The sequence below is a fragment of the Aotus nancymaae genome, unplaced genomic scaffold (genome assembly GCF_030222135.1).
Source record: "Aotus nancymaae isolate 86718 unplaced genomic scaffold, 86718_ANA_hifiasm-v0.15.2.pri h1tg000089l, whole genome shotgun sequence".
NCBI classification, from domain to species: domain Eukaryota; kingdom Metazoa; phylum Chordata; class Mammalia; order Primates; family Aotidae; genus Aotus; species Aotus nancymaae.
In genome coordinates, this window is record NW_026988504.1 from 2,902,548 (window position 1) to 2,929,466 (window position 26,919).

The 26,919-nt window shown below is 52.1% G+C and overlaps 1 protein-coding gene across 6 annotated transcripts in view; it reads right to left on the reverse strand.

The window, feature by feature from the left end:
* The window catches only part of RNF213 (ring finger protein 213), a 120,557-nt gene that overhangs the window by 44,044 nt on the left and 49,594 nt on the right, over window positions 1–26,919 (reverse strand). For 5 of the 6 annotated variants that reach the window (XM_012452752.2, XM_021666394.2, XM_021666393.2 and 2 more), the window contains 12 exons: window positions 25,540–25,720; window positions 22,371–22,544; window positions 21,883–22,032; window positions 18,478–19,100; window positions 16,921–17,086; window positions 14,515–14,732; window positions 13,279–13,419; window positions 13,008–13,172; window positions 8,454–9,609; window positions 6,835–7,028; window positions 6,150–6,308; window positions 1,615–5,226 (listed from right to left, as the gene is read on the reverse strand). In XM_012452752.2, the coding sequence (XP_012308175.2) occupies window positions 1,615–5,226; window positions 6,150–6,308; window positions 6,835–7,028; window positions 8,454–9,609; window positions 13,008–13,172; window positions 13,279–13,419; window positions 14,515–14,732; window positions 16,921–17,086; window positions 18,478–19,100; window positions 21,883–22,032; window positions 22,371–22,544; window positions 25,540–25,720 (6,939 nt within the window). The remainder of the gene's footprint in view (window positions 1–1,614; window positions 5,227–6,149; window positions 6,309–6,834; window positions 7,029–8,453; window positions 9,610–13,007; window positions 13,173–13,278; window positions 13,420–14,514; window positions 14,733–16,920; window positions 17,087–18,477; window positions 19,101–21,882; window positions 22,033–22,370; window positions 22,545–25,539; window positions 25,721–26,919) is intronic. The other variant, XM_012452754.2, reaches the window with a different exon arrangement.

The following is a 26,919-nucleotide window of genomic DNA, read 5'->3' on the forward strand; positions in this document are numbered from 1 at the left end:
GCCTGGGTAACAAGAGCGAAACTCCGTCTCAAAAAAAAGAAAATGCAAATTACTTTCCAGAATTCAAGGAAAGGTTGCAAGTGTGCTAGGTGTAGACAGATCCTAGAAACCTGTGGATGTCCAGTGCTGTGCAGTAGCCACAGGACGGCACAGAATCCAGACCCAAAGGAGTTTCCCAAAACAAGGCAGCGTGGGACAGGAGGCCCTGCAGGGAGGGCCAAAGGCATCAGAGAGAAGACTCCACCCTGCCCCAAGGGTGCCTTCTCCTCCTCCCTAGAAGCCGGGGTCTCTGCCGCCTTCTCCTCCTCCCTAGAAGCTGGGGTCTCTGCTGCCTTCCTTCTCCTCCCTAGATGCCCGGTCTCTGACTGCTTGGTCCCTTCTTGAGATTCTCATGATCCCTTAGGACTGAGCATGAATACCATTGCTTCTTATAATCTGGCTTCATGCTTTCAGATGGAGTTCATGGTTGGTGCGACCCCTTCCCCCAGGTGTCAGCAATGCTCCTGTCCCACAGGTCACTCCCCCATCGCAGTGCAAGCCAAAACGTTCCTCAAGGCCTGCTGCTCTAGCCCAGGAATCCCCGCCTCCCAGCCCGGCCTCACCACAGAGCTCAGATCCCTACATCCAACTGCACAACACACCAAAGCCTGTCCCCAGCGGACATCACCACTGGCCCCCCAAAACCTGCTGTCCGTTCCTAGGTTATCTGTCACGACGAAGCGACGTCCACTCATCTAAGGAGGAACCCGGGGAGTCGCCGCGGACCTCTCCACTCCCCATGCCCCACCGGGTGCCGGTGCTGGCCCTGCCAAATTGCCTCCTACGTATCTCTCAGTTCCATCTGCTCCTCTCCTTTGCACCGTTCCAGCGGCCTCCCCAACAGCCCGTCTTCCACAACAGCCTTTCATCAGACTCCCTTCACCCAGGCAGGGAGACACGCGTGCCTCCAGTGCCCGCCCCGTACGGCTGAGACGCGGCTCCTCAGGGCTACTGAGGTCCTCCGCCAGTTCTCTCTGGCTGCACCTCATCCCCCCATCTCAGCACTCACAGCCTTGAACCCTAAGCTCTGTCAGCGGCTCTGCACAGATGGTGTCATCTGCCTACAGCCCCTTCCCAGCCATTCTTCCCCATTGGCGTGAGGCGCCTCTCCTAGAGAACGTCTCATCTGACCTCGCATCCTGATCTGCACCGCTCCTCTCTGCCTCTAAGCACAGCATCTATCTGTACTGATGGGATCTGCTCACGTGCCGGCTTCTCCACACTCCCTGTATGCTAACAAAGGACAAGAGGTGCAGATTCATCTGTGCGTCCCCAGTGACCCTGGCCCGGTCCTGGAACGTGGTACTTCATTGCTTGGTGTGAACATGGTGTATAGTGCTGTCACCAGCATGGCGCACTGCACAGACACAGGCACTCAGCCCCTGGTTAACTAGACCTACATAGATACTCGGCTCTCCCCACACCTGCCACAGAGGAGGCAGCCCAGCATCTGGTCTCAGCGTCTCCACGCAGGACCCCTAGCCACTACCTGGGGCAGAATCCTGAATCCTGACACTAGGGATTTAGGACTCTTGGGTGACAGAGGATAGGGTGCAAGTGCAGAAACACAGTCACCTCTGTGAAGACAGTGTGGCACGCCGGGTCTGTGTCCTGCAGGTGCCCCTGAAGGAAATCTGCAAAGGAGTTGTGCTTCTGTTTGTGGAAGTACTCATGTGCCAGCGACTCCGCCGTGAACGAGTCCAGCAAAGAGGCGCTCAGCCGGACGACAGCGTCGGGTGTGGCGCAGTTCAGCAGAATCCACTTGGCCTCCCGAGACACCTGCTGGTAAAGTTCCTCCGTCGAGGCCTGGGGACCCTGCCTCTTTATGACCTGCAGCACCACGGAGGCGCAGGCGTCCGAGTGGAAGCCGATGAAGACGTCAGAGGGGCTGTATTTGTGCCTGTTCAGGAACTGCTCTGCTTTGACACTGACGAACTTCTCCACCCACGCACGGAGCTCCTCCACGATGTTCTTCTGCCATCTCTCCAGCACCGTGTTGATATCCAGATAGTGCTTCTCCAGCCGGTTAATGAGGGGGATGGGGAAGTGTTTGTACACGACCTCTTTCTCTTCGATGACTATCAGGCGGAAGTTGGGGTGAACCCGACATTTGACACGGTGGGTCCCCAGACCGAGGTCCACGTAATTCTGGCCGCCGAGGTGCACGTAGTACTGGTTGAGCGCGTCGTAGAGGCTCTCGTAGAGGTTCTGCAGGTTGAGAAGCACCACCATCTTGCCCGTTTCCATGCAGATCTTCACGCGGTTGATGTTTCTGCAGATCTGGGTGTACTCCTGGTCCTTGGGGAAACCAGAACCGAAAATAATCTCCGGCCGCTGGTCCTCCCCGAAGACGGTCTGCTGCAGGATCTGCAGCGCCACGTAGTTTTTGGTCAGCACGAGCAAGTAACGGGACTCGCCGTCTTCCAGCTGTCCGCCCGGCCCCTTCTGAGAGGGCCCGAAGATGTTCTGTCTGATCAGCTGCACCGGGTTGACTTCCTCTGAGCTCAAGGCCTCAGGCAGATTGGCCAGAAAGATGTCCAGAGCGTGGATGCCATCCTTGCCACTGAAGTTCCTTAGGACGGCGTGCGCAATCTCTCGCGGGGAAGGCTTTTTATTGGAAGCCCTCGCTGTGGCGAAGACCATTTTGATGAGGCTGTAGTAGTCGCGAAGCCCGAAGAACTCCTTGTCCTGGCTCCGGCACACCGTCTCATAGGCTTTAGCAAAGGACGCGAAGTACCCCTGGACGCGGTCCTGGACGAGGCTGTCCGAGGAGCAGATGCCCTTGGCGCTCTCTATGAGCTCTCTCTCGTTGGGGCTGCCACGCGACACGAAGATACCCCGGTTCATCTTGGCAGGGTCAAGAGCCCAGTTGGAGATGCCCACGAAGCCGACCTTTTTGTGGGGGGCGGGGTCGTCCTCAATGCACCCGTCTTCCAGCAGCGGGTGCAGAGCCTTCAGGGGCATCTTGGGTGAGTCCTCCGCCAGCCCCACCTCGTCCAGCACCACCACGGAGACGTACTGCTGCAGGTCCTTCCCCTGCTGGAAGCGGGCGCACTGGCGGAAGGTGCCGACGATGCCCTGCGGGGTGGAGTGCGGGCTGCACTGGAACGACACCAGGTGGACCTGCTTCAGGCTGCGGAACAGATCCGAGTGGGCGGCCGGTCCCTGCATGGCGTCGGCCACGATGGTCTTGGCGAGGGACTTGGAGCTGCCGGGTTTCCCCACCAGGAAGAGCGGGATCTTCAGCTCGATGCAGACGACCATCATGAAGACGTTCTCCTTCAAGGCCAGGTTCTTGGCGATGGTCTTCCTCAGAGGCACGCCGTCCAGAAAAAGATCCTGCACCCGCGTGATTTCGTCCAGAAGCAGCCGGCTGTCGTTATATGGTTTCGGAAAGAAACTGGCGATGGCTTTCCGATACGAGTCTTTCTTTTCCAAAGAGGCGTGGTAACACACCCCGATGGCCAGCATCAAGGACCAGAGGACAGGGTCTCTCCGCTCAATGTGATTTTTGCTGGCGCTGGACCTGGAGAGAAAGGAGTTGAGCTGTGCTAAGAGCATGGCGCTGTGCGCGTGGAACCACCTGAAAACCTTCACGCAGCGCTCCACGTCCCGGAGGCTGACAAAGCTGCACTCGTCTTCTCTTCTCCTCATGAAACCCTGAGAGGCGCAGAGGACGTCTATGATCACGCGAGTCTCGTTTTGATCCAGGCTGATGGAGTTGACCAGTCTCTGGACAATCTGCTGGATGTAGAGCTTTTCCGCAGTGTCACTCAGCTGTCCAAAGTCCCACACCAGAGGAACCAGGCTCGGGGGCAGAGCGTGCACCCGGTACACCAGCTGCCTCAGCGGAATGGAGCCCAGCCTGTCGGCCGTCTCCTCCGCACTAACCCTGTAGCCCAGACCAGCGGACTCCAAACGGCAGATCATCTCCTCAGAGTGCTTCCGGTACGGGTTGCAGGCGGCTATGACATGCAGGCCGGAGTCCTCGGCCAGGGGCTGGCCGTCCAATGTACGGTCACACAAGACTTCTTTGATACAGCTTATAGCTTCCGTTGTGTTGGCTTCGTCGAAAAACAAGATGGTGTCCAACTGATGTTGGACCTTATTGAAGAAGGCCACTTTTTCGGCCTCCCAGACTCTGAAGTAGATCACGTCTGCGGTCGTCCCTCCGTGCACCTTGACCAGCTTGATGGTGTCAGCCTCGGCACCGCCACGCCGCAGGTCACTAAGGAATTTAATCAGCCTGGTTTTCCCACAGCCGGTCTCTCCCATGATGATAACAGGGATCCCGCACCGGAAGCGCATCTCGATGGCAAGGATCTTCAGCATGTTGTCTGTCGTGAGCTCATATGTGTCGTCAGGGTCGATGGCCCGGCGGATCCCTAGGGCCAGGCAGAGCCTCTCAAGTTTCTCTTTTCTGGGCAGTCCATCAAAGTCGACATTGAAGGGTACCCTCTGCAGCAGCAGCCCCCTGTACAGGTCCACGGTCATGACGTCTCTCTTGATGACCTCCCTCGTCAAGTGATTGATGGCGTCGACACCGCCGTGGCTGTTGGGCTCGAGATGGAAGCCTATGAACGTCATGGAGGTGTGGTCGTCATTGAAGAAAATGTACGGGTGAGGCTCCGACTCCCACCTCTTCCGGAGAGAGAAGGGAGCTAGGTCCTCTTCCCTGACCCCATCCATGGTGACCATGTGCTTCCCCGGGCTTTGGTCAGAGGTGTGCAGTGTTGGTGTGGCAAAATCTCTTGCCATAAAGATCATGAAGGTCACCACAAAGTTCTTGAAGCCCCTCAGTGTGTCTCCAGTGAAACTCGCATTGCAGAAGACAGAGGCCTCACAATCTCTGAGCTGATAATTTAGGAACCGGGCAAAGTTCCGAAGCTCTGACCAGGATGGGTTGATGACCCCGCAGTAAATCAGGAAATGCTGCAGGCATTCCCCCGGCGTGCCTTCGACAGAGCCTTCTCGGTACTGAAACGCGTCTAGGTTTTGTTTTTGATGGAACCGTTTTAAATACTGGTAAGGTCTTTGGAAAGTCTCGCTGCAGAACTCCCACTCATCCATTCCAGGCTCGGTGTCACTCCTCTGGGGACTCAGCTCCATGTCAATCACCTCTTTGGGAGGCCTGCAGGTGACTTTTGGGAAGATGTCAAGAAAACTGAACTGGGGGGCACGTGTCTGCTGGAAAGGAGACACAAATGACATGGTCACAACAAAACTTTCTAAGAAAAGCTTTTGTGTCTCAACCCTCCAGGGTGTCTATATTGGACGGACCTTTATGAAAAATGCATTTAATTGGCCAGAAGCAGTGGCTCACACCTGTAATCCCAGCACTTTGGGAGGAAGGTGGGTGGATCACAAGGTCAAGAGATCAAGACCATCCTGGCTAACACAGTGAAACCCCCATCTCTACTAAAACTACAAAAACAAAATTAGCCAGGCGTGGTGGCCTGTGCCTGAAGTCCCAGCTACTCGGGAGGCTGAGGCAGGAGAATCTCTTGAACCCGGGAGGTGGAGGTTTCAGTGAGCTGGGATGACACCACTGCACTCCGGCCTGGCGACAGAGCAAGACTCTGTCTGGGAAAAAAAAAAAAAAAAAGCTTTTGTATCTCAACCCTCCACATTGTCTATATTAGACAGAACTTCATGAAAAATGCACTTAATTGGCGGGGCGTGGTGGCTCATGCCTGTAATCCCAGCCCTTTGGGAGGCTGAGGCAGGTGGATCATGAGGTCAGGAGACTGAGACCAGCCTGGCCAACATAGTAAAACACTGTCTCTACTAAAAATACAAAAATTAGCTGGGTGTGGTGGCAGGTACCTGTAATCCCAGCTACTCAGGAGGTTGAGGCAGGAGAATCGCCTGCACCCGGGAGACGGAGGTTGCAGTGAGCCGAGATCACGCCACTGCACTCCAGCCTGGCCGACAGAGACTGTCTCAAAAAAAAAAAAAAAGGTGGGCTTTTCTTTACTAACACTGCACTCAGCTGCTGCACTAAGGCAGGCAAAGGCGTGGAGTCACCTAAACACATCGCTCCACTTCATTAAGACCCGAAGGATCCCACAACCCTCCCACACCACGTGAAAACGCCCCACGGTACAGACCAGCGTTGAAGGCCTCCTGGACGGCGCTGAAGGCCTCCTCTCCAGGATTTCAATGATGTACAAATGGCAGGGGCTCCGAAGCCACATTTTCCCATTTATATCCATTAGGTATTGTAAAATGAGGAGCTTGAAAAGAAACACCCAAATGCCAGTCTGCACCTAAAGACAGAATGGCACGAGGTATAAACACACCACAGCCGGTGAGCTCTCCCAACTCCAAAAACCCCTCTCATTTTGCTCTTTGTCATGACAATATTGATGACTGGCATCAACGTTTCAGCCAGCAAGAACCCACGACTCCGAGGGCAGTTCCGTAAGATCCTGACGCGGTATTTCCCTGTGCCTTTTCTGTGCTCAGATACACAAACACGCCATTTTACGATGGCCTTTGGTATTCAGTACAGCCACACGCGGCGCAGGTTCGTGGCCCGGGAGCAACAGCGTGTAGCATGAAGCCCCTGTGTGCAGCAGGCGCTACGCCCAGGTTGGGGTAAGCGCACACCAAGACATTCACACAAGGAGGAAACTGCCTGACAACACGCTTCTCACACCGCGTTCCCACTGTTAAGCCTCAGAGGACTGCTCGTGTGGAAAGAAGGAATTCTCTATAAGGTGAGGAGTCGCGGGAACGCGGGGACTATGTCTTTCCTGATGTGGCCATCTGCTGGCACTCGAGGGCCCTTACCGAGGAGGTCACGTCCAAGTGAAAGAGCATGGGGACCTTCTGATACTGCACGTCCAGGAAGGGCAGGAGGGCACCCAGGACTTGGCTCTCATCCACCTGAGGGTCGATCAGTCGAATGGTTTTCAGAGGCACCTTTTCCCTGTGTAACTGCACCTTCATTTTCTCATGCAGCCTCTTCACGTAGAGAGACTTTCCTGTAACATTAAAATATAGAAATTAGGCCTGGGTGCGGTGGCTCACGCTTGTAATCCCAGCACTTTGGGAGGCTGAGGTGGGCGGATCACGAGGTCAGGAGTTTGAAACCAGCCTGGCCAACATGGCAAAATCTCATCCCTACTAAAAATACAAAAAATTAGCCCAGTGTGGTAGTGGGGACCTATAATCCCAGCTACTCAGAAGGCTGAGGCAGGAGAATCATTTGAACCCAGGAGGTGGAGGCTATAGTGAGCTGAGATTGCACCACTGCACTCCAGCCTGGGCGACAGAGCAAGACTCTCTCTCTCTCTCTCTCTCTCTCTCCTTCTCTCTCTCTCTCTCTCTCTCTCTCTCTCTCTCTCTATATATATATATATATATATATATATATATATACGTATATATATATAAAATGAGGTCCTGGGATGGGTGCAGTGGCTCATGCCTGTAATCCCAGCACTTTGGGAGGCCGAGGCGGGTGGATCATGAGGTCAGGAGTTCAAGACCAGCCTGGCCAACATGGTGAATCCTGTCTCTACTAAAAATACAAAAATTAGCCAGGCATGGTGGCGCATGCCTGTAATCCCAGCTACTCAGGAGGTTGAGGCAGGAGAATCATTTGAACCCAGGAGGTGAAGGCTATAGTGAGCTGAGATCATGCCTATAATCCCAGCTACTTGGAAGCTGAAGCAGAAGAATCACTTGAACCCAGGAGGCAGAGACTGCAGTGAGCCAAGATCATGCCACTGCACTCCAGCCTGGGCAACAGAGTGAGACTCCATCTGAAAACCCTCTGGTGAGGCAAGAGCCATGCAGTCCCATGAAGCTAGGCAGTTAGCAGCTCTGACAGTGGAAATGTTCTCTCAAAGGACAGGAGAGGACTGGGCGCGGTGGCTCACGCCTGTAATCCCAGCACTTTGGGAGGCCGAGGCGGCAGATCACCTGAGGTCAGGAGTTCAAGACCAGCCTGACCAACATGGTGAAACCATGTCTCTACTAAAAATACAAAAATTAGCTGGGCATGGTAGCAGACACCTGTAATCCCAGCTACTCGGGATACTGAGGCAGGAGAATCACTTGAACCCAGAACACGGAGGTTGCAGGTGAGCCAAGATTGTGCCACTGCAGTCCAGCCTGGGTGACAGAGCGAGATTCCACCTCAGAAAAAAAGTAAACTTCAGAGATGTTTGCCGAGAGGAGGAAGGGAATGGGGCTCCCAGAGAATGCCCAGTGTGGGCGACCAGGTGACCAGGGTGCCCGGTTCTGGCACAGACGCTGATTGACACCCACAGATGAGTCGCACCCTCCCTGAGCCTCAGTTTCTCCATCCGCAGACAGGCTTCGTCTGCTGGAGGGGGAAGGGCCCGGGGTAGTCCCTGGGAGAGGGTGCCTGCCCACTGCACCCACCCCACCACTCTCCTTACCGACACCTGCTCGCTCTGAGGCCACGATCCCAACACACAGCCGGTCCTTGAACACGGCCGCCGCCGACAGGGTCTGCTCTGGGACACGGTAGTGACGTGCCAGGTAGGCCTGGATGTCCTTGAGGGGTTCCTGGGGGGTGACGAGGACCTTGTGCTGGCTGAAGGCCGAGGGGAGGTAACAGTGCTCCCCGTCAGCATCGCAGACCATCACGAGCTGGTAGTCCTCCCGGTGCCGCTGGGTGCATAGTTTCTGGAAGAACTCCTCCGCCTGGCGCGCCACCTCGTAGCTCAGCTGATCGGCAAACAGCAGGCTGTAGATCTTGTTCCCGCTGGAGCCCGGGGTCAGGCAGCGGCGCAGCAGCAGCGCCACCTCCTCGAAGGTGGTTGCCGGGGTGCAGAGCAGCACCTCGTCGTAGGTGGGCAGGGGCTGGATCCGGGTTTGCATGTAGATGGCCAGGGCGGCTGGCAACACTTCCGAGTGGCCGCAGACGACGAGGTTGGGCTGGCCGACTTGCAGGCCTCTCGGGAGGACGCGCTCCACGGGAGGCCCGCCCATCCCTGCCAGGTGAGCCAGACAGTGGCCAAGGGCCTCCAGGTCGAGGCAGTCGGGCAGGAAGGCAGGAAGGCACCCCATGAACTGCTCCATGATGACCTTCACCTTGTCCACCAGGCGGGACTCAGAGAAGAGCATCAGCGGGAGCTCTTCCGTCACTGTCCTCACGTGGTACCTGGCAGCCTTACTCTCGCACCCCACAGAGGCCCTTAAGACATCCTTCAGCGTGCAGTGGCTTTTGATGAAGGACAGCATCGTGAGGGCGGCGTCGCTGGGGGGCTGCTTTCTGAGCTCGGTGCTCAGGTAAACCAGCTGCTCCGCCGTGTAGAAGTTGAGGTAAAAGTGCTCCATGCGCTTCTGGGCCACGAATCTCTTCCAGATGTCAAGGAAGTGCTCCATCTGCCTGCAGACGGCTTCCAGCACCTTGGTGACATCTCCACCCTCTTCAAGATTCGTCACCAGCTCCAAGCCAAAGTCGATCAGGAGGGACACATCCTGGTTGGGGGAGCAGTAGACGCTGGCGATCCAGGTCCGGAACAGCATATTCCCAGCACAGCGCAGGTCGATGAAGGCCTTGCTGAGCCTCTGCACACCGCAGAAGACCTAGAGACGCAGAGCCACGAGGTCAGCTCACAGAGCCAGGTGAGAACGACTTTGTCCACAGGCCCACTCAAGACCTGCACTCACAAGGCCTCCCTCCTCATCTACACAACCCACCTGAGAGGACGGCGCTCTTATCAGGAAGAGTCATTACAGAGACAAAAGGTATTATTTGTATTAATTCGTTTTTCCTTTTTTTTTTGTAGATGGAGTCTCACTCTGTTACCCAGGCTGGAGGGCAGTGGTGCGATCTCGGCTCACTGCAACCTCCACCTCCCGGGTTCAAGTGATTCTCCTGCCTCAGCCTTCTGAGTAGCTAAGAATACAGGTGCCTGCCACCACACCCAGCTAATTTTTGTATTTTCGTAGAGACCGAGTTTCACCATATCGGCCAGGCTGGTCTCGAACTCCTGACCTCAAGTGATACGCCTGCCTCGGCCTCCCAAAGTGCTGGGATTACAGACGTGAGCCACCGCGCCCAGCAGAGATAAAGGATATCATCTGTAAAGTACAAATCAACTTTACAGAACGAACCCATAATAAAATTGAGAGATTATTACATAAACCGATACACCATTCTCAGGACGATTGCTTCTGCTTTGTCCATCTAAATCTTAGTTATGTGGATTCTTGCTGATTTACAGAGTCAGTGAAACAATTTAAGTGTCTATCTGAGGGCTAGCTGCTGAGTGACCAACTTCCTTCTCAGTGCAGTGAGAAAGATAAAGAAAAAAATAGAGAAAGATAATTTTAAAAAATTAAAACAGCCTAGGCGCTGTGGCTCATGCCTGTAACCCCAGTTCTGTGGGAGGCCGAGGCGGGCGGATCACTTGAGGTCAGGAGTTTGAGACAGGCTGCCAGCTTGCAGCATTCACCCTATGCATCGTAAGGAGGGAATCATAACCCAGGGTCCTGCCTGCCTTAAGGCCTCTCTCTGGGGCTGCGGACTGGAGTTCCGTGCACCCTACAAATGTGCCGACTCTACTTTCCACAGGCCTAAGGGCAAAGCCCTTCTTATCAGTGAAATCCCAAGTCAAACCCTTTACCGTTTTCTTGGGGATGCACAGGCCTAACGGACAAGATGGCACTACCAGGTGAGCACTGCGGCAAAGATACAGCCTCACCTCCTGAAACCCTGCAGCCTCACCTCCTGAAACCCCTCCACTCAGCACTGCTGCAAAGATACAGCCTCACCTCCCGAAACCCCTCCACTCAGCACTGCGGCAAAGATACAGCCTCACCTCCTGAAACCCCTCCACTCAGCACCGATGCAAAGATGCAGCCTCACCTCCTGAAACCCCTCCACTCGGCACTGCTGCAAAGATACAGCCTCACCTCCTGAAACCCTGCAGCCTCACCTCCTGAAACCCCTCCACTCAGCACTGCTGCAAAGATACAGCCTCACCTCCTGAAACCCTTCCACTCGGCACCGATGCAAAGATACAGCCTCACCTCCCGAAACCCCTCCACTCAGCACTGATGCAAAGATGCAGCCTCACCTCCTGAAACCCCTCCACTCGGCACCGATGCAAAGATGCAGCCTCACCTCCCGAAACCCCTCCACTCAGCACTGATGCAAAGATGCAGCCTCACCTCCTGAAACCCCTCCACTCGGCACTGATGCAAAGATGCAGCCTCACCTCCTGAAACCCCTCCACTCGGCACCGATGCAAAGATGCAGCCTCACCTCCTGAAACCCCTCCACTTGGCACTGATGCAAAGATGCAGCCTCACCTCCTGAAACCCCTCCACTTGGCACCGATGCAAAGATGCAGCCTCACCTCCTGAAACCCCTCCACTCGGCACTGATGCAAAGATGCAGCCTCACCTCCTGAAACCCCTCCACTCGGCACTGATGCAAAGATGCAGCCTCACCTCCTGAAACCCTTCCACTCGGCACCGATGCAAAGATACAGCCTCACCTCCCGAAACCCCTCCACTCAGCACTGATGCAAAGATGCAGCCTCACCTCCTGAAACCCCTCCACTCGGCACTGATGCAAAGATGCAGCCTCACCTCCTGAAACCCCTCCACTCGGCACCGATGCAAAGATGCAGCCTCACCTCCTGAAACCCCTCCACTTGGCACTGATGCAAAGATGCAGCCTCACCTCCTGAAACCCCTCCACTCGGCACTGATGCAAAGATGCAGCCTCACCTCCTGAAACCCCTCCACTCGGCACCGATGCAAAGATGCAGCCTCACCTCCTGAAACCCCTCCACTTGGCACTGATGCAAAGATGCAGCCTCACCTCCTGAAACCCCTCCACTTGGCACTGATGCAAAGATGCAGCCTCACCTCCTGAAACCCCTCCACTCGGCACCGATGCAAAGATGCAGCCTCACCTCCTGAAACCCTGCAGCCTCACCTCCTGAGACCCCTCCACTCGGCACTGATGCAAAGATGCAGCCTCACCTCCTGAAACCCCTCCACTCAGCACCGATGCAAAGATGCAGCCTCACCTTCTGAAACCCCTCCACTCGGCACTGCAGCAAAGATGCAGCCTCACCTCCTGAAACCCCGCAGCCTCACCTCCCGAAACCCCTCCACTCAGCACTGCTGCAAAGATACAGCCTCACCTCCTGAAACCCTTCCACTCAGCACTGCAGCAAAGATGCAGCCTCACCTCCTGAGACCCCTCCACTCGGCACCGATGCAAAGATGCAGCCTCACCTCCTGAAACCCCTCCACTCGGCACTGCAGCAAAGATGCAGCCTCACCTCCTGAAACCTTTCCACTCAGCACTGCAGCAAAGATGCAGCCTCACCTCCTGAGACCCCTCCACTCGGCACCGATGCAAAGATGCAGCCTCACCTCCTGAAACCCCTCCACTCGGCACCGATGCAAAGATGCAGCCTCACCTCCTGAGACCCCTCCACTCGGCACCGATGCAAAGATGCAGCCTCACCTCCTGAAACCCTTCCACTCAGCACTGCAGCAAAGATGCAGCCTCACCTCCTGAGACCCCTCCACTCGGCACCGATGCAAAGATGCAGCCTCACCTCCTGAAACCCCTCCACTCGGCACCGATGCAAAGATGCAGCCTCACCTCCTGAAACCCCTCCACTCGGCACTGCAGCAAAGATGCAGCCTCACCTCCTGAAACCCTTCCACTCAGCACTGCTGCAAAGATACAGCCTCACCTCCTGAAACCCCTCCACTCGGCACCGATGCAAAGATGCAGCCTCACCTCCTGAAACCCCTCCACTCGGCACTGCAGCAAAGATGCAGCCTCACCTCCTGAAACCCCTCCACTCGGCACCGATGCAAAGATGCAGCCTCACCTCCTGAAACCCCTCCACTCGGCACTGATGCAAAGATGCAGCCTCACCTCCTGAAACCCCGCAGCCTCACCTCCTGAAACCCCTCCACTCGGCACCGATGCAAAGATGCAGCCTCACCTCCTGAAACCTCTCCACTTCTGCGTTGTTGTGATCCTTCTTGCCAGACATCAGCATCAGCTTGTTCAGAAGCTCCTTCAGCTCCTCTAAAGAGTACTTTCGTGGCTCCTCGCGGCTGCTGGGGCCCCCGGGAAGTACCAGGTGCAGAGCCGTGTCTGGGGAAATCTGTGAAGGGCACAGGTCAGAGGTCACTCTCCTGGGGGCAGGAGCCCTGGACTGGCCGCCACCTACAGACGGCCCACAGCTGCGCCGAGGGTCAGGGACCGCTCACCTTCTGGTCACCTTTGGGTGCCTGGATCACGTAGATGCCTCTTTGGTTGATGGCCGTGGCCAGGGTCAGGGATGAGAGCTCCACAGACCCATGACTCTCCTTTACATTCTTCAGCCACTCCAAGTTCCTGGCAGAGTCATACTGTGGGGGCAAAAGGAGAGAACACGGGCCAGAGTTGGAATGAGCGTCTTCCCCCTCCCTCCTGCAGTCTGCCCCCGCCTCTGCCTCACTGGGCAGCCTTCTCCCCACGCGTCCCCAGGGCTCCGAATGCAGTCGCCCACGCAGCGCCCCGACCGGACCAGGTGCCATCTGGACGTGATCTGTCGCTCATGGCCACTTTGTCCTCGGCTGTTCACCCATGTTTCCTCCGGTGCCTGGGGCTCCGGCTGGCACGCGAGGCACATGGCTTCTATTTGTGGAGGAGTGGAACGGAATGAGCAGCTCCCTGCCTGGCCCTCCACCAGACGCCATCACTCTGCCGGTCCCCAGTGCAGAGGACCCTCTGGGAGTGACGCTGGAAACAATGACTGTGGAGCCCCAAGTCCTCAGCATCCTTCTGTGGCCCCCAAGTACAATCAGAGGCACTCAGGAAAGATCACAACAGAGGCTTTTGTTTGGAAACTCTGCTGAGTTTCTAGCAGAAAAATGAAGACAGCTTTACCTGCCCTTCCATATGTCATTTCCTGGTCCTGTGGAGCAGCCGTCCTGAGGGTGGCCCAGTATCTAGTGAAGCTGCATCAGTCAATTCAGACCCTGCTACGGGTAATTTTCTTAAATTCAAATGTTAATTTTTTTCTTTTCTGTTTTGAGACAGAGTCTTGCTCTGTCGCCAGGCTGGAGTGCAGTGGTGCAATCTTGGCTCACTGAAACCTCTGCCTCCTAGATTCAAGTGATTCTTCTGCCTCGGCCTCCCGAGTAGCTGGGACCACAGGCGTGCACCACCACACCTGGCTAATTTTTTTGTATTTTTAGTAGAGACAGGGTTTGAAACCATGTTGGCCAGGATGGTCTCGATCTCTTGACCTTGTGATCCACGTGCCTCGGCCTCCCAAAGTGCTGGGATTACAGGCGTGAGCCACGGTGCCCGGCCCCTGAAGAAAGCTTTTTAAAGCTCATTGTAGATGGCTGTGTGCAAACCTACCATACAGGTGTGCCACCATTTGCAGGCACTCCCCTGATGTTGCTAAGCAATGCTCTATTCAACATAATCTGCATTAGAGCCAGAATAAGACTCACCAGTTTCCTGGGCAGGTGCTGGTCATTGTCCAGAGCCTTCCACAGCTCTTTCAGATGCTCCATGAATCTACTGAAGCCCACCCTGGGGTCCAGCTTATATAGCAGGGATGCGTAGCCCTGCACGGCATCGTGGAAGCAGGCCACCCGGTCTACATCAATGTCGTTCTCCCCTGCTGAGATGGAGGCCAGGTCCACAAACACCTTCAGCTCGTTGATGCCTGGGGAAGAGAAGAGGGGAGGTCAGCACAGGATGACTTCATGATGGCACAAGACTCGGTCTCGGGCAATAATCCTTCCTGAAGCTGGAATAGATAGTTCATGATTTTTTTTTTTTTTTTTTGAGACCGAGTTTGGCTCTTGTTGCCCAGGCTGGCATGCAGTGGCACAATCTCAGCTCACCACAACCTCCACCTCCTGGTTCAAGTGATTCTCCTGCCTGAGCCTCCCAAGTAGTGGGATTACAGGCATGCAGCACCATACATGGCTAATTTTTGTATTTTTAGTAGAGACGGGGTTTCTCCAAGTTGGTCAGGTTGGTCTTGAACTCCTGACCTGAGGTGATCCGCCTGCCTTGGCCATCCAAAGTGCTGGGATTATAGATATGAGCCACTGTGCCCAGCCAGTTCATGAATTTTTAACGTTCTGTCCACTTTCTGCTTTCAGTAAGAGTCTAAAACATCCAATCTTTTGTAGTGGTTTTTTTTTTTTTTTTTTTTTGAGACGGAGTCTCTCTCTGTCGCCCAGGCTGGAGCACAGTGGCACAATCTTGGCTCACTGCAAACTCCGCCTTCCCGGTTCAAGCAATTCTCCTGCCTCAGCCTCCTGTGTAGCTGGGATTACAGGCACCTGCCACCACACCCGGCTAATTTTTTGTATTTTCAGTAGAGACGGGGTTTCTCCATGAAGGCCAGGCTGGTCTCAAACTCCTGACCTCGTGATCCACCTGCCTCGGCCTCCCAAAGTGCTGGTATCATTATAGGCGTGAGCCACCGCGCCCAGCCTGTAACTTATGTTAATACAACTGAACATCTCGCTGTTCCCGAGCAACTTCAGTGCCCCAGGCCCCGTACCCCGCTTGTGTGTGCCTTGTTTCCTTCAATCCACATAGCATTACCATTTAAACTAAGTGAAACGAGGCTCAGCTGTAAACCGTGTGTTCGCAGTTAGCTATGAAGCACTCAGACCCTGCCCCTCAGATGAATTACCCATCGAAGGATGTGTATCAGCATAGACCGAGGAGTGCACTGTTGAAAACAGCAGTGCTCCCAAGAGAGCCAGCGCCTGCCACCCGTCAGGCAGTGGCCCCAGGCCCCCACACACCTGCCCTGCCGCCTGGGCCGCTTTCTCACCTCTCCCACCCTCCTCCAAAGCAACTCTGCCAATGACATCTTAGCCACAAGGCTAGAGAGGCTGCCGAGAAATGCACAGCCTCGATGGAGGGGTTGTGACAAAAATCTGCGGGGCCAGGCACGGTGGCTCATGCCTGTAATCCCAGCACTTTGGGAGGCCGAGGCAGGTAGATCACCTGAGGTCAGGAGTCGGAGACCAGCCTGGCCAACATGGTGAAACCCCGTCTCTACTAAAAATACAAAAAATTAGCCGGGTGTGGTGGTGGGTGCCTGGAATTCCAGCTACTCTGGAGGGTGAGGCAGGAGAATCACTTGAACCCAGGAGGCGGAGGTTGCAGTGAATCGAGATCACGCCACTGCACTCCAGCCTGGGCAACAAGAGGGAAACTCTGTCTAAAAAAAAAAAAAAAAATCTCTGTGGGCAAGAGCTCTCCTTGTCCTCCAAGAAAAATCTGCTGGAAGAAAAAGGGGGTAAGATTTTAAAGAAAAAGTGCCCTGAGCCATTTACAGCGAGCATCCGAAGTGGCAGGACACAGCAAGGTGAGTGGCTTTTACAACAGCACATGGGAAATACTCTACCTATGTGAACTCTATGAGCAGTGCCCATCTCCCTAAAGAATGCAGGCAGCTGGGCACTGTGGCTCACACCTGTAATCCTGGCACTTTGGGAGGCCGAGGTGGGCAGATCGCCAGAGGTCAGGAGGTCCAGACCAGCCTGACCAACATGGAGAAACCCCATCTCTACTAAAAATACAAAATTAGCGGGGCATGGTGATGTATGCTTGTGATCTCAGCTACTCGGGAGGCTGAGCAGAATTGCTTGAACCCAGGAGACGGAGGTTGTGGAGAGCTGAGATTGCATCATTGCATCCAGCCTGGGGAACAAGAGCGAAATTCCATCTCAAAAAAAAAAAAAAAGAATACAGGCAACATCTTTCTGCCCTTCACATAGCACTCGGCAAAGCAGGGGTGCTTCCTAACGGTTTAGGAAAGCCGCACAGTGCACCATCTGAAAACTGCCTCCGGGCTTCCGGGCAACCCCAAAGACTGATTTTACCTCCAAGAGCCTCCCGGACCCAGCGGATGAACTCCTTCCTCAGGGACAGCTCCTTGAGCGCCTCGCACCGGGCCTCACTGATGTCCTGGAGCAGCTTTTTGGCCTGGATGAGCTCCTGGTTGATCCGGTCCAGCGTTTCACGGCAAAAGTCATCAAAGTTATCAGTCTGCAAGGAAGAGCTCTACTGTGGACTGGAACTCATTCAGCAGAAGCCCAGAGTCTGTAAGCCGCAAGCACCCACCATCCCACCCTGCCTTAATTCCTGGATTTGCTGCTGCTGTGACAACAGGCACGCCAGACTGTTACTCCTGATTGGATGAGCTAATCCCCACTGCTGTTTCTCCCTGATGGAGAGTAACCGTGATTCCTGGGAACCTGACGTTCTGCTCGGCGTTCAAGGCCCAGAGCAGCTGCTTCCTCAAGGACCTGCACTAGGGTTCAGCTATAAGTGGGTGTGATTCCAGATTTTTTTTTTTTTTTTGAGACAGATCTCACTCTGTCTCCCAGGCTGGAGTGCAGTGGCATGATCTTGGCTTACTGCAACCTCCGCCTCCCTGGTTCAAGCGATTCTCCTGCCTCAGCCTCCTGAGTAGCTGAGATTATAGGCATGTGCCACCACACCTGGCTAATTTTTGTAATTTCAGTAGAGACGGGTTTCACCATGTTGGTCAGGCTGGTCTCCAACTCCTGACCTCCTCGGCCTCCTAGGCATGAGCCACTGCACCTGGCCATGATTCCAGATTTTATGCTAATTTCTAATCATTATCCTGGTCTATAATATACTACAGGCATATATACCTTACAAATGCTCACCTAAAAACATAGGAATCGGCCAGGCGCAGTGGCTCACGCCTGTAATCCCAGCACTTTGGGAGGCCGAGGCAGGCAGATCACCTGAGGTCAGGAGTTCAAGACCAGCCTGGCCAACACGGTGAAACCCCATCTCCACTAAAAATACAAAAATTAGTCATGCGTGGTGGCATGTGCCTGCAGTCCCAGCTACTCAGGAGGCTGAGGCAGGAGAATCGCTTGAACCCAGGAGGCAGAGGTTGCAGTGAGCAGAGGTCGTGCCACTGCTCTCCAGCCTGGGTGACAGAGTGAGACTCCGTCTCCTCAAAAAACAAACAAACAAAAAACATAGGAAGCAGAAGACTCACTTCTTAACTCTAGAAGCAACTTATTTACCGGTTCGGGCTAGAACTAGGAGATGGGACTAAATGGCCCCAATGCGATTTCCTTTTTGGCTCCTGTAACCTAAAGAGAGCCTATGGCCCTTTCCAAACACCTGTTTAGGGAAAGAGGACTGCTGCCCTTTCCTGAGTTCTTGATCTTCACACTGACCCAAAACTTCCTCTGGCTAAGGAACAGTCGGACTATTTACAAACAAAGGCAAAAACAAAGCCCTCAGGATATTCAGGCCTCAAGTACCAAACACACAGGAGCCCTTGGCAGAAGCTCTACGTCACCCCCAGCTTGTCAAAGCCACAACACCCATGGCTCCGGATGTCTGGGCGAGACACCCCTCCAAACCCCCACAGTCCCCAGCAAGCAACTTACAAAGTTTACTAAAGTGTTGAGAACACTGAAGTCACCGGTCAGTCCCAAACTCTCTTTGACCTGCAGGATGACCTTGGCTGCGTGGACAGCATGGTGCAGGTGATGGTACTCCTTGATCTGTTCCACTCGCTCCCTGATCCAATCCCTTGGGCCCTGTTGGTCCACAGTCCACATGATCTCAAGTTCTAAAGCCAGGTCCTTGTATTTATTCTCAAAGTCCTTGAAGATGACGTCGATCTCTGCAAGGGTGACCTCTCCCGACTTTAGATCCTGGTACAGTTTCATGAACTTCCTGTAAGAGGGAAGATACAAATAGTCATGCACCTCCTCAATCAGAAGAGTCTGCCTTTCTGAGTCTTCCGGCTCACTCGGAAACTCTGCAGCTTCCCGCTCCTCCTCGGGCGCGCTCAGAGGCTCTGCGGCTTCCCGCCAGAAGATCTGGAAGATGTGGCTGTCTCTGAGCAAGTCGATCTTTCCAGCCATTTCTCGGAGCTCGGGGCTCAGGTTGTAATGCGTCGTCCTCTGTGAGATCGGGAAGGAGGACACTCTCACCGTCACAACTTCGTCTAATCTTTTACTGCTGAGGTCTTGTGAGTGTCTTATTGCAAGCTCTCCAAAGTCCACTTTAGAAACCAAAAGAAAATGTCAGAAGTCAAAGCTCTGATAATCATTCCATTTTATTTCACTTTCCTAAGGCTTACTCTCCTCACTTCTCTGAGTGAATTCAAGAGCACACAGGTGCTAGGATTTCTTTCTCAGTAAGAGTTTACAGGCCGTCCCCTCCCCGTGTGGCCTTGTTCATCAATATTCATGACTTCTGGGTAAAGATGACACTGAAAAAATCCATCTACTTACTCTCTTTCCCAGACCCCACTCCGATGGCAGAATATAAATTATATTTTAAAAGTCATGAACTAGTCAGGTGCGGCGGCTCAGGCCTGTAAACCCAGCACACTGAGAGGCCGAGGCAGGCGGATCACTTGAGGTCAGGAGTTCGAGACCAGCCGGGCCAACATGACAAAACCCCCATCACCACTAAAAGTACAAAAAGGCGTGGTGGTGGGCGCCTATAATCCCAGCTAGTGGGGAGGCTGAGACACAAGAATCACTTGAACCCAGGAAGCGGAGGTTGCAGTGAGCTGAGACTGTACCACAGCAGTCCAGCCTGGGCAACAGGACAAGACTCAAAAAAAACAAAACAAAAGAAAAAAAGATGCGGTCCAGTACACCGACTGTCACCGCGATGCCTCCTTCACCCCCACAGGCAACAGGTGGCTTATTTTCTAGAAAGGATAATGCAAAGGGGTGTCAGGATTGGAGGCCACAGATACATGGCAGAAAAAGGGCATTTCTAGACACATCCCCTTTCTCAAGAAGCTAACAGAAGACATGAACTAACCAATCTCAGGGGTAAGGAGGAGGGGGCATGAAGCACAGGAGACAGAAGGAGGTGGCGGAGAACCACGCTGAGAACAGGGGCCATGGGAGGACTGCACACGGGACGCCGAGGCCCGCCAGCCCACTTCTCCCTCTTGGCTCCCAGAAACCTGGCAGCCAGGCCCGCACCATCCAGGCAGGAGACAGAAGACCTCAGGAGACAGATCAACTCCCAGGCCGAGCCACGCCACCCCATGGCAGCAGCCCACAGAGGGCCAACCCACTTTTGAGGGCTTTCTCTTAATAAACACAGACACATGAGGATTTCCAGACATAGGAGGAAAAAGGAAATGATGCAAGGAAAAGAAAAACCTCCAAAGCAAAACTGCAAATAATCCAGAGGGTAAGATACTGCAACCAGTATCTTCAAAAGCGTCATCCAGAGAAAAAGAATTCCTTTACGTTAAATATATATATGAAAGCTGACGTGAAAATTTTAGCAGAACGTTTGGAAGATCAAGGTCTGAATAGATCTCTCAAGAGCACAGCAAAAAACAGAGATGGAAAACCAGAGAAAAATAATGATCAAAGTTAGATGACCATCCAGGTCCAGTATCCAATTAATAGGAATTCCAGCAAGAGAAAAAAATTAAACCATTCAAGACAATGTCCCAGAACTCAAGGACTTTGATGTCTAGATTAGAAAGACCTACCTCTTAACCCCCAATAGAGGTGACTGAAAATATTTTATTTTTTTTGAGACAGGGTCCCACTCTGTTGCCCAGGATGGAGTGCAGTGGTGTGACTTTGGCTCACTGCAGCCTCAACCTCCCAGGCTCCAGTGATCCTCCTGCCTGGGCCTCCCGAGTAGTCGGGACTACAGGCATGCACCACTGTGTCTGGCTAATTTTTTTGTATTTTTTATAGAGATGTGGACTTGCTATGTTGCCCAGGCTGCTCTCAAACTCTCTGGCTCAAGCAATCCTCCTGCCTTGGCCTCCCAAAATGCTGGGATTACAGGTGGGAACCAACACGCCCAGCCTCAATGGAAAATAGATCCAGACCAAGACACATTATTATTTCAGAATATGAGTAACAGAAAGATCTCAAGAGCTTCACGAAAGAGAAAACAGGTCACACACACAGGAAGGGTGTGTCATGAGCAGTGCACTGGGCTTCTCCATGGCTCCGCTGTGGCAGCCGACAGCACAGCACGCTGAGACTTCAGAAGGAAAACTACTCCAGTGTGTCATTCTAGACCTGGCCGAGCGACTGACCCAGTAAGAGCACAGACATCTTTAGGCACGCAGGGATTCGAGGGTTCGACGTCTCATACGCCCTTTTCTCAGGAGGCTAGTGAGGGCGTGCTCTGCCAACAGAAGACGCCAGGTCTAACCCAGGCGAGAGGCAAAGGCTCCCTAGGAGGTGGAAGGAGACTCCAGCCTAGGGTAGGCAGGTTCCCTCTCAAAGGTTAAACGGATGATCTTTGAGGAAATTCAGACACTCGCCACAGGTTGGGATTCGATCAGAAATGAATACAATGAAAACAGCATTTGATAGGATGTGTAAGTCTCTGGAAAACAGAGTTTGTGCAAAAAATGTAAAAAGATCATGGTTTCTTTCGTGGCTCACTTGCGATCAGCGTAAGTCCAGATGATTTAACCCTAAACAACGATCCGACCCAACTATGAGAAAACAGGGAGCAACAGGAGGTGAAGGGTGATGGGTGCAGGCCACAGACCAGAAATGCGCAGCGCTGACCCGCGTCTTCCGCAGCGGACGCCAGCGGCTAACGCTGACGCCGAAAACATCAAGGGGACGTTGATGCAGGGCGTTCGGAAATGTGGATACAAATACCAAAAGGGAGAATCTAAAGAGGTGAAGGCAATGCCCCCAACAAATGTAAATTTAAAAAAAATTTAAAGCCTTCTCTCCAAAATAAAGACCTGCTAGTGCCACCCCCTCTTCCCGTGTCCTCCTCTAACCCCTGGGGAGCCCTCAGTGCTGCTCGCTTCTTAGGAACACCACCTTGGATCAGGGCTTTCACACGCCCACACATCTTCAGGAGACTGTCAACAAATCTTTTCTCCTCCCTTAGAAATAACAGTTCCTTTATTCTCCAATCCAATACTTCATCCATAGCACAGTTTTCCTCCGGGGGTGAAAGACTTTTTTCCTCTGGAAAACAAGAACAACGACAAAGTAACCCAGCACAGCAAACAAATGCCATTCTCCACAACACCGCTTTCAACGCGCCCCACCTTCCCTGCCACGGGGAAGGACTGGGGGGTTGTGCGCATAGCCGCTTTTCCGATTCGGCCATTATTTTATCACTTTCCCATGGTGTTCTTGAGAACTACAAACCACCCCTATCATCTTACAAGCAAGAAGAGATACTCATTATCAAGGCTAAGACGATCATCTCCTTTAAAAAAATGTGCACACAAACACAAACGTGTCTTCAAGCTACTTAATTCCTCAGGAGCCTGAAGTGTGAATCTCCACGTGATGCTTACTCAGTTGCCAGATGTCAAGAAACTGATCCTTGTGCTTCATAATCAGCTCCAGTCGTCCAACTAAAATCGTTCCATTCAGGAGCTCGCCAGCAACTTTCATGACCGCACAGTCAGCCGTAGCCATCAACTTCTTGCCTTCATCTGTAATATTTGCTATTATTTTCTCATCAGTTCCTGAGTGGATTAAGAACACAGTTAAAACAGTGGCCTCCCCACCTCCTGCCTCCTTGACATTAACATGGGAATTCCAAATAACCTCCTGTTCTGCCCCCGCTGCATCAAACGCAGACAACGGCTGGTCAGTGTCTCCAGATGCGCCAGGCACTCTATTCCCTTCCGCTTTCCCGCATGAGGGTTAGGCCTCGCCCAGATTCAGCCCTACAACTTCCTTGTCCCCCTTCAGTATATAGAATATATTTCTTTCCTTGTTCATTCATTCGTTTCTTCCTTCCTTCCTTCTTTCCTTCCTCCCTCCCTCCTTCTTTCCTCTTTCTTCCTTTCTTTCCTTATTTTCTTTCTTCCTTCCTTCCATTTTCTTCCTTCCTTCCTTCCTTCTTTCCTTCCTTCCTTCCTTTTGAGACCGGGTTCCCGTCTCTCTCTCTCTTTCTTTCTTTTGGGACAGAGTCTTACTGTGTCACCCAGGCTTGAGTACAGGGTCAGAACCATAGCCCACTGTAACCTCAATCTCTGATTTTCCTGCCTCAGCCTCCTGAGTAGCTAGGCATACAGGTGCATACCACCATGCCTGGCATACTTTTAAAATTTTTTGTAGGGTCTCACTTTGTTGCCCAAGTTGGTCTCAAATTCCTGGGCTCAAGAGATCCTCCCACTTTGGCCTCCCAAAGCATTGGGATTATACACATGAACTACCTCACCTGGCCTGAATATATTTTTTAAATAGAATACACAGAATCTTATCTAAAAATTCCCCACCCTAGGAATACCTACAGCAGAAGAAATTGCACCAGGGACGCAGACACACCTAGCAAAGCCTATCAGGATGGTCTTAAGGTGACATTTTCATAGCAGATGGAAAGAGAGAAACAGCAATGCGGTAACTTTATACTCTGCACATCTTCATCATCTTGCAAAAACTTGGAATTGATTTTATGATAAACTTAGATAGCAGAATTGTTATATAAGCTTCATTTAACCACAGAGGATTTCTCTCCCAGTAATATTAGAGCCATACAGTATTAGAAGAAGATGAAGCCTATCTGTACCATGAGAAACAAACACAGTAGCTTTATGAATCACTGCAAAAACGAGCAAGGTGAATGGGTAAGCAAATTGCAGCACGTCCATACAATAGGGTGTTATTCAGTGGTAAAAGGAAGTTAGCTGTCAACCATGAAAAGACAAGGAGGAAACATAAATGCATATTACTAAGTGAAGGAAGCCAGTCTAAGGCTACACGCGGTCGGATTCCAACTATAGGGCTGGGCATGGTGGCTCACGCCTGTAATCCCAGCACTTTGGGAGGCCAAGGCGGGTGGATCATGAAGTCAGGAGTTCAAGACCAGCCTGGCCAAGATGGTGAAACCCTGTCTCTACTAAAAATACAAAAAATTAGCCGGGCATAGTGGCGCGTACCTGTAATCCCAGCTACTCAGTAGGCTGAAGCAGAGAACTGCTTAAACTGGGAGGCAGAGGTTGCAGTGAGCTGAGATTGTGCCACTACACTCCAGCCTGGGTGACAGAGCAAGACTCCTTCTCAAAAAAAAAAAAAAGATTCCAACTATAGGATGTTCTGGAAAAGACAAAAGGGGAGGAAGTGGGGTGGTGAAGGACAGGGGACTTTGTAGGGTAATGAAACTACTCCATATGATATTGTAATGGTGGACGCAGGCCATGATACATCTGTCCAAACCCACAGAATGGACAGCACCGGGAGTGAACACTGTGTAAACGATGGACTTTCGTTAATAACAATGTATCAGTATTGGCTTGTCAGCTGTAACAGAAGCACCACGCTAATTCTGCATATTAATAACAGGGTACCGCCTGTGTGATGGTGGGGGAGAGACTCATGAGAACTCTCTGTACTTTCTGCTTAATTTTTCTGTGTACATAAAAGTACTCCAGAAAATTCTAACTTAAAAACAGGCTGGGCACGGTGGTCCACGCCTGGAGCCAGAGCCACGCAGGAGGCTAAGGCGGGAGGATCACTTGCGCCCGGGAGGTTGAGGCTTACAGTGAGCAATGATGGCACCACTGCACTGCATGCTAACTGGGGCAACAGAGAAGACCTTGCTTTAAAAATAAATAAACTGCCGGGCGCAGTGGCTCATGCCTGTAGTCCCAGCTACTCGGGAGGCTGAGGCAGGAAAATCGCTTGAACCTGGGAAGTGCAGGTTGCAGTGAGCTGAGATCACGCCACTGCACTCCAGCCTGGGTGAGAGAGCGAGACTCCATCTCAAAAATAAACAAATAAAAATATACAAATAACACAAAAATGATCTTTTCAAGTGAGTGGCTTTTCCTTATGCACTTCCGTATCCATGATGTTATTTTATCCCCACGGCTTCCCCGATGTGTCAGAAGCTCAGCATTTATTTTGGCTGTTCCATGTCCAGTGCCTTCTCACTAAAAGATCTGATCTAAGGTCTCACACGTCAACTGGACTTGAACGTTTTGAGGATGGAATGTCTCTCTCCCTCCTTGATCACAAAACACTCAGGGCGCAGGGGCTGGTGGGAAATCAGAGAGCACAGGACTTCATTTTCTGCGTAGGTCCTCAGTGTTGGCCTGGACATTCGACATTGATCTCCAAATAAGCAAGACACACTTGGGTTTGGATTTTCATTTTTGCTACTTATAATCTTTGAGCTCTTGGATAAGTCACATTCAGCTATTTGTTTCCTCATCTGAAAATTGGGGGCTTAAAGAGGACTTTCAGAAAGGGCTGTGGCAAGGGCACGGGGTCAGTACAGTCACTAGGGTATAGCAAGCATTCAATGAATAGGGCTTTTACCATTGGTTATTATTTACAAAGCAAGACACTCTGAGCCTTCCTGGGTCTCTCTGTCCAAACCGCAGTCTTTATCAAACATCAGCCCATCCCAATTCAGTATCAGCCCATCAGGTCAAACCTTCTGACTCCCCCCTCCCCAGGCAGGGAGACACCACCTTCACCGAGCTCATGTTCCCAGCACTCCCCCAAACATACCGCACAATTTGAAGAGATGCTTGACGTCTGCCCACGTGAGCAGGTGCTTGAAAACTTCATCCAGGTCATCCACGGCTTCCCCATTGCGCCTAGGCCAGGACTTGGTGATCACAGCAGATAAGAGGGTGCCGAATTTCCGCAAATCATGGCAAGAGAGCTCCTGAAGGATACTGGTCTGAGACTACAAGAAAATTTAAGAGGGAAATTTAGGAGTTTTCCATTAGTTTGTTTTAGGTAATAACAAAAGTAAATTACCTACACAACAGCATTTCAGAAAGCTACTGTAACTCGTTGTATAAGGCCACAAAAAGAGCAAAATAGTAAAACATTTCACGTCTTAGAAAATGTTCATTTCCTTGTATACTGTCTCCAGAGATGTGAAGACACACACACACACAGACACACACACACCAACACACACACACACCAATACACAAATATACACAAACACACATACACAAACCCCCAAACACACATACACAACCCACACACACACCAACACACACACACCAACACAGATACCAACACACACACCAACACACATACACAAACACACACAAACAAACATACACAAACACACACACACACACATACACAAACCCCCCACACACACACCCCAACAGAACCAGTCACTCTCCTTCTTCTGGCTAAATGCCAGTTGCTACTTTATTTTTTTTTTTTTTAAACTTTCATATCATGAAAAATACCAAAAATGAATAAACCCTTAATATAACATATATTTTATGTTCCTAAAGTATAATTCTTTTAAGAAGCTGCCTTCAAACAACACATACATTTTAATTCTCTTTTTACCTCTCCACCAAGAAATAATATTTTTCTTCCTTAGGTTCAAAGTTCTGCAAAACGTTTCAGTAATGAGTAAAAACCACAAGGTTAATTTACAATAGATACTTTCAGACATTTATAAGGATAAAAGAAAACCTTATCCAGCCACATAAAAAAGCAACTATACACTATGATGAAGTGTAATTTATCCCAGGGATAAAAGGTTGATTTAACATCAAATATCAGTTCATATAGATAGGAAAATATCGCATGATCATTTCAGTAGATATGGAAAAAGCATTTGACAAAATTCAACACCCTTCTGTGATTAAAGAAAAAAAAAACCGGCCGGGCGCGGTGGCTCAAGCCTGTAATCCCAGCACTTTGGGAGGCCGAGGCGGGTGGATCATGAGGTCAAGAGATCGAGACCATCCTGGTCAACATGGTGAAAACCCGTCTCTACTAATACAAAAAATTAGCTGGGCACGGTGGGACGTGCCTGTAATCCCAGCTACTCAGGAGGCTGAGGCAGGAGAATTGCCTGAACCCAGGAGGCGGAGGTTGCGGTGAGCCGAGATCGCGCCATTGCACTCC